This window comes from Pelophylax lessonae (genome assembly GCF_965119305.1).
Source record: "Pelophylax lessonae genome assembly, chromosome: 11".
Classification (NCBI taxonomy): Eukaryota; Metazoa; Chordata; class Amphibia; order Anura; family Ranidae; genus Pelophylax; species Pelophylax lessonae.
This window is the reverse complement of record NC_138778.1, coordinates 234580014-234587458: the sequence shown is the minus strand read 5'-3', so window position 1 is coordinate 234587458 and position 7445 is coordinate 234580014. Positions and strand designations below refer to the sequence as shown.

The window sequence follows — 7445 nt, the reverse complement described above, 5'->3', positions numbered from 1 at the left end:
CCTCTCTCTCTCTCTCTGTCCTCCTCTCTCTCTCTCTCTGTCCTCCTCTCTCTCTCTCTCTCTCTCTGTCCTCCTCTCTCTCTCTGTCCTCCTCTCTCTCTCTGTCCTCCTCTCTCTCTCTGTCCTCCTCTCTCTCTGTCCTCCTCTCTCTCTGTCCTCCTCCTCTCTCTGTCCTCCTCCTCTCTCTGTCCTCCTCCTCCTCTCTCTGTCCTCCTCCTCTCTCTCTCTCTCTTCCTCCTCTCTCTCTCTCTCTCTGTCCTCCTCTCTCTCTCTCTCTCTGTCCTCCTCTCTCTCTCTCTCTGTCCTCCTCTCTCTCTCTCTCTCTGTCCTCCTCTCTCTCTCTGTCCTCCTCTCTCTCTCGCTCTCTCTCTGTCCTCCTCCTCTCTCTCTCTGTCCTCCTCCTCTCTCTCTCTGTCCTCCTCCTCTCTCTCTCTCTCTGTCCTCCTCTCTCTCTCTCTCTGTCCTCCTCTCCCCCAACATCCCCATCTCCCCCGTCTGCAGGGTTCTCCCTGCTTTTCATTAAATATCTCTGTGTTTGTTCTTCATGCTTTACAAGGAAAGTAAACAGAGAGACGGTTCCCTCTGTACAGGGTTCTGGTGTTTTATGTCAACACAGAGCTCTGGGCTGTGATTGGACACAGCCAATCAGCAGGTCCCAGCCATGGATCATTGCTCCTAGACTCCCGCTGTGTACAGTCACAGTGGGTGTGGCAGGGGGAGGTGCATGCCCTAAACCTATGAACAGGCAGCGGTGTAGCAGTATATCACTTTGCCTGTACATAGTACATTGCGAGTGGGTGGTCCACTAGGGGTTAAGCATGTAGCCAGTGAAATGTCAGGACACTCAATATGTACAGTACAGGCACTGAGCCGGGTTCTCACCTGAGCCATCTGAAGCTTTTTCAACACCCAACATGAGTATTCCCCTCATATCCTTTACATCTGAGGTGTCAGAGATGAGCCTTACTGCGGCTGAACGGAGAAGGGCAGGATCCATCAGAGGAGTTCTGTCCTCCTCTCTGCTTCTGATTGCTGAGTCGTGGGGCAGAGATAACCCTCTCTGTGGCTGAACAGAGAAGGGCAGGATCTGGTGGAGGAGTTCTGTCCTCCTCTCTGCTTTTGATTGCAGAGACGGGGGGGGGGGGGTAGAGATGAGTCTCTCTGTGGCTGAACTAAGAAGGGCAGGATCTGGTGGAGGAGTTCTGTCCTCCTCTCTGCTTCTGATTGCTGAGATGGGGGGGGGGCAAAGATGAGCCTCTATGTGGCTGAACTGAGAAGGGCAGGATCTGGCAGAGGAGTTCCGTCCTCCTCTCTGCTTCTGATTGCTGAGATGGGGGGGCAGAGATGAGCCTGTCTGTGACTGAGCAGAGAAGGGCAGGATCTGGCGGAGGAGTTCTGTCCCTCCTTTCTGCTGCTGATTGCTGAGACGTCAGAGGGGGGGGGGGTCAGAGATCAGCCTATCTGTGGCTGAACAAAGAAGGTCAGGATCTGGTGGAGGAGTTCTGTCTTCTCTCTGCTTCTGATTGCTGAGACGGGGGCAGAGATGAGCCTCTCTGTGGCTGAAAGGAGAAGGGTAGGATCTGGCGGAGGAGTTCTCTCCTCCTCTCTGCTTCTGATTGCTGGGAGGGGGGCAGAGATGAGCCTCTCTGTGACTGAATGGAGAAGGGCAGGATCTGGCGGAGGAGTTCTGTCCTCCTCTCTGTTTCTGATTGCTGAGAAGGAGAAGGTGGGGTGAAGATAAGCCTTGCTTTGGCTAAACAGAGAAACGCAAGATCTAGCAGAGGAGTTCTGTCCTCCTCACTGCTTCTGATTGCTGAGAAGGGGAAGGTGGGGTGAAGATAAGCCTTGCTTCAGCTAAATAAATAGAGAAGCGCAAGATCTGGCAGAGGAGTTCTGTCCTACTTTCTGATGCCAAACTGTTGACACAAGGTGGGGGCAAAAACAAGGGGGTTGCCGCAGCAGCAGGAGAGGTGCGAGTGCCAAATGAAAAGGCCTGGAGGGCAATATTCAGCCCGCGGGCCTTGTGTTTGACACATGTGCTCTACTCACACCTGAGTGTCCCTTTAGACTTTAATTGGAGAGCCTGAAAAACGAGTGTAGAAATACGCACAAAAAAACACCAAAAACACTTAAAGAAGCTGAAGTGTGCTGAGAGCCTGAAGGATGAGGACCCATCTGAAGAAGGCACCTCCAGGCAGCTGCTGGCAGCTTCTCCCTTTCTGTGCAGCCTCCATGCTGAGGTTTTCCCGTGTCCCTCAGATGTATTCAGCAGCAGGTTGGCAGTGGCCACTCTTTTTTTTTATGATGCAGAATTGTGACCTTATCTCCCTTTCTGTATCCCGGGACGACAAACGCAAACAAATATTGCTCAGAACTTAAACTTGACTAAAGGTGGAGCTCACTTCTCATTATCCAAACAAGCTAAAGTCCAGCTGATCGAAACTGTACAACCAGATAACAGCTCCCTGCAAGCTCTTCATCCTTTTCTGCTCCTAGTCTCTCCACCATGGCGTCTGCCGAAACCGAGGATAAACTCATCTGCTCCAACTGCCACAACACCAGCGAGGATCCGCTGAAGGTGAAATGTGAACACAACTTCTGCTGGGTCTGCATTGACTGCGTTCTGGACACCCAGAAAGGCTCTGGAGGGTTTAAGTGCCTGGAGTGCCAGGGGGAGAGTCATCAGCACCCTATAATGCAAAGGGCTGTGAGCCTCCTGAGCAGGTCGGAGTTCCTCCAAAGTTCTCTGACCGAGCGGAGCGGGATCTTCTGCACTTACTGCGTCACCATGCAGGTACCGGCGGTGAAGTCATGTCTGATGTGCGAAGCGTCCCTGTGTGACGTCCACTTACAAGTCCACAGCAAGTCGGCCGAGCACGTCCTACTGGAGCCCACCACTCACTTAGCCAACCGAAAATGCACCACCCACAAGAAGATCCTGGAGTATTACTGCACTGAGGACCATACCTGTATCTGCGTGTCCTGTCTGCTGTTCGGGCCTCACCAGGGGCACCGCGTGGAAACCCTGGACGTGGTCTCCAACAAGAAGAAGGAGCGGCTGAAATATCTTCTGAAAAGCTTAACCTCCAAGAAAGAGGAGACCGAGAAAAGAGTGAAGAGCGGGCAAGAGCGCGAGAAGGAGGCCCGGGAGAAGGCGTCCGGAGTGACGGACAGGGTCAGCACCCTCTTCAGAGACATTCGCAAACAACTGGACACCTTAGAGAAGAGAGTACATGCTGAGATTTCCAGGCAGGAGGGTCAGGTGTCTCTCTCCGTCTCCAGTCTGATCCAACAGATGGAAGTGAAGAACCAGGAGCTGTCCAGGAAGATCCAACACCTGGAAGAGCTGTGCAACATGGCGGACTCCTTCATGGTCATCCAAGAAGAGGAATCGGAGAGCGAGGCCTTCCGTGACTCAGAGGAAGGAGAGAACGACAGCAGAGAGAGATATTACAAAGAGATCTGGAAGCGAGGCCTAGACGAGGGTCTGATCTCCGTCTCCGTACACACGGGCCTGTCCGGGATAGTCACCAATGTCAGGAAGAGGCTCAATCTGCAAGGGGCCACTGACATATTACTGGACATGAACAGTGCTGGGAATGACATACACATATCCGGGGATCTGAAAACTGCCACCTGGTCACACATCAACCAGGACCGCGCCGATCTGCCGGGGAGGTTCCAGTACGATCAAGTCCTGAGCACCAGAAGCTTCTCCTCTGGGCGACATTACTGGGAGGTGGAGACCAGCGATTCCGGGGTGTGGTTCTTAGGGGTAAGTTACCCTACTATCAACAGGAAGGGGCGCCAGTCATGGATCGGGGACAATGACAAGTCTTGGTGTTTGCGCAGATACGATAACGTCCAATATTCCGCCATACACGACGGGAAGTGGATCCAATTACCCCACACTGTGTCCTGCCAGTTCCTGGGGATCTACCTGGATTATGAGGCCGGACAACTGTCCTTCTACGAGCTCTGTGACCCGATCCGACACCTCCACACCTTCTCCGCCACCTTCATCGAGCCCCTTCATGCTGCATTCAGTGTCTACAAGTCGTGGATACGAGTCAGAAGCTAGGAGTGACTCTATAGGGATAACTCAATCCCCTTCCAGACAGTTCCTCGGGAGCTACCAGTGATCACCAACAATCCTGCCTATGAGACATGCTGGGCTTTGTGGTTCTTCAGCAGGTAGAGCTTAGCAGGTTTAATGGTTCACATTGTTTTCAAAGATTCATCATCCTAATCCAATCTACAGGCTGATGACTAAATCACCCCCCCCCCCCCCCATAACCCCTATGAAGTGGATTAATAGCAAAAATGAATGGAAGGGTTGATGATCCCTGTCAGGGTATGTTTTGTCTGTGCCCCCCCCCCCCCCCCCCGGGGAGATTTCCCTTCACTTCCCATCCTGGAGATGCCTGAACATCTTTCTAGTCAGGGCAAATCCCATCTAAAACAGTTGTCACCTGAAAATTGCATTCTTTGCAGCTTTAATATTTCGTTTTATTTTTAGTCTTGGTGACAATGGTGACCTTAAAGATCAGAAAGGGTCAATTTCTCCAGCATTTTATTGTGGGTAGACATAGAATGACAGTGTCTGATACATCTTGTGGGGGGTAGACATTGACTGACAGTGTCTGATACATCTTGTGGGGGGTAGACATAGACTGACGGTGTCTGATACATCTTCTGGGGGGGTAGACATTGACTGACAGTGTCTGATACATCTTCTGGGGGTAGACATAGACTGATGGTGTCTGATACATCTTCTGGGGGTAGACATAGATTCATGGTGTCTGATACATCTTCTGGGGGGTAGACATGGACTGACAGTGTCTGATACATCTTCTGGGGGGGTAGACATTGACTGACAGTGTGTGATACATCTTCTGGGGGGGTAGACATTGACTGACAGTGTCTGATACATCTTCTGGGGGGGTAGACATTGACTGACAGTGTGTAATACATCTTCTGGGGGGGGTAGACATGGACTGACAGTGTCTGATACATCTTCTGGGGGGGTAGACATGGACTGACAGTGTCTGATACATCTTCTGGGGGGGGGGTAGACATTGACTGACAGTGTGTGATACATCTTCTGGGGGGGTAGACATTGACTGACAGTGTCTGATACATCTTCTGGGGGGGTAGACATAGACTGACAGTGTGTAATACATCTTCTGGGGGGGTAGACATGGACTGACAGTGTCTGATACATCTTCTGGGGGGGTAGACATGGACTGACAGTGTCTGATACATCTTCTGGGGGGGGGTAGACATTGACTGACAGTGTCTGATACATCTTCTGGGGGGTAGACATGGACTGACGGTGTCTGATACATCTTCTGGGGGGGTAGACATGGACTGACGGTGTCTGATACATCTTCTGGGGGGTAGACATGGACTGACAGTGTCTGATACATCTTCTGGGGGGGTAGACATGGACTGACAGTGTCTGATACATCTTCTGGGGGGGGGTAGACATTGACTGACAGTGTCTGATACATCTTCTGGGGGGTAGACATGGACTGACGGTGTCTGATACATCTTCTGGGGGGGTAGACATGGACTGACGGTGTCTGATACATCTTCTGGGGGGTAGACATGGACTGACAGTGTCTGATACATCTTCTGGGGGGTAGACATTGACTGACGGTGTCTGATACATCTTCTGGGGGGGTAGACATTGACTGACAGTGTGTGATACATCTTCTGGGGGGTAGACATGGACTGACGGTGTCTGATACATCTTCTGGGGGGGTAGACATTGACTGACGGTGTCTGATACATCTTCTGGGGGGGTAGACATTGACTGACGGTGTCTGATACATCATCTGGGGGGTAGACATGGACTGACAGTGTCTGATACATCATCTGGGGGGTAGACATGGACTGACGGTGTCTGATACATCTTCTGGGGGGGTAGACATGGACTGACAGTGTCTGATACATCATCTGGGGGTAGACATAGACTGGCTGTAAAATGAATGTGAAGGCGCCTGGTTCTTAGAGGTTTGACAGTGCTATAACCTGCTGCCCTTTTAATTGTAAAGTACAATAACTGAGCTGGATAAAATTAGTAAAAAGGCGCTGGTGTCCCTGGGTGTTGTTATTAATGGTAAAGTGCAATTATATTGTGCAAATTATGAAAAATATATATATATATTGGAATGCATATAATACTAGCTCTTTTATCTAGTGTGATAAACAAACAATGTATAAAATAGGTAAAAAGCAAACAGCCAGTTATCATATACAAAATCACTTAAAATTGTGAAGTTGTAGTGACACAAAAGTGTACTGTGCAATACAAAGATATATATATAAAGTGCTGGACAGTGCAGTAAAATATCATTAATGTGCTTGATAAAAAACGAGTTTCAAAAAATTCCAATATATGAATACATAAATTAGTGAATAAATAAATTGGCAAAAAAATTAATAAAATGAATAAGTGCTTGTAAGGTGCTTCAATCGTGGACTGTGATCCAAACAGTTCATGCAGAATAGTGTGGATTTTGATTGCTTAAAGCTCAGGTGCTCCAGTGAATAGGGATGGTAATCGTTGCCTCTTACCAGATCCAAGTAGGTCACACAGACCTCAAAAGCCTGTGATCCTTTTTCCTTTGGTGGATCACACCATAGGCTCACCTTCACTTCACCTGGATTATTTATATGCTTTCCAACAAAGGATGACTTGGAAAAAATAGTAATATGCTCCTTCTCCTCACTCCTCCATTAATTACCTCAAGTCAGTATATATTAAGCCCATATGCAGGGAGACAGATAAGAAGCCAAAACTAGTGTAATACTGTAACTTTATTTTAAATCATAGTAAACATAAAAAGTGGCTGCTTACTTATTGTTGTGCCCACCTGGCACAGGGCAATGTGCATCAGTTGCTATGGGTAGTAGGATTGGGGGTGCAGGATCTGCAGTCTCCTGATAATCTCTTTCCTAGTTTACCCTTGTAGCGTGGCCGCCGTCCGGCGTGCGTTCCGGCGTGCGTTCCAATGCAATAGTGGTCCATGAGAGACAAAATCCACACTATTCTGCATGAACTGTTTGGATCACAGTCCACGATTGAAGCACCTTACAAGCACTTATTAATTTATTTTGCCAATTTATTTAATCACTAATTTATGCATTCATATATTGGAATTTTTTTTAACTATTTTTTTATCAAGCACATTAAAGATATTTTACTGCACTGTCCAGCACTTTATATATATATTTTTGTATTGCACAGTACACTTTTGTGTCACTAGCACTTCACAATTTTAAGTGATTTTGTATATAACTGGCTGTTTGCTTTTTACCTATTTTATACATTGTTTATCACAACAGATACAAGAGCTAGTATTATATGCATTCCAATTTATATATATATATTTTTCATAACTTGCACAATATAATTACACTTTACCATTAATAACATC

The 7445-nt window shown here is 48.4% G+C and overlaps 1 protein-coding gene across 1 annotated transcript; it reads left to right on the top strand.

Moving 5' to 3' along the window:
• Window positions 1-2460: 2460 nt before the first annotated feature.
• Window positions 2461-4242, top strand: LOC309567340 (E3 ubiquitin/ISG15 ligase TRIM25-like). The gene has a single exon (XM_082272756.1). The coding sequence runs from the start codon at window positions 2507-2509 to the stop codon at window positions 4079-4081; it is 1575 nt and encodes a 524-aa protein (XP_082128882.1). The 5' UTR covers window positions 2461-2506; the 3' UTR covers window positions 4082-4242.
• Window positions 4243-7445: the final 3203 nt, after the last annotated feature.

What these genes read in the sequence shown, in the direction of transcription:
- LOC309567340 (XM_082272756.1), top strand. Translation starts at nt 2,507, where the DNA reads ATGGCGTCTGCCGAAACCGAGGATAAACTCATCTGCTCCAACTGCCAC.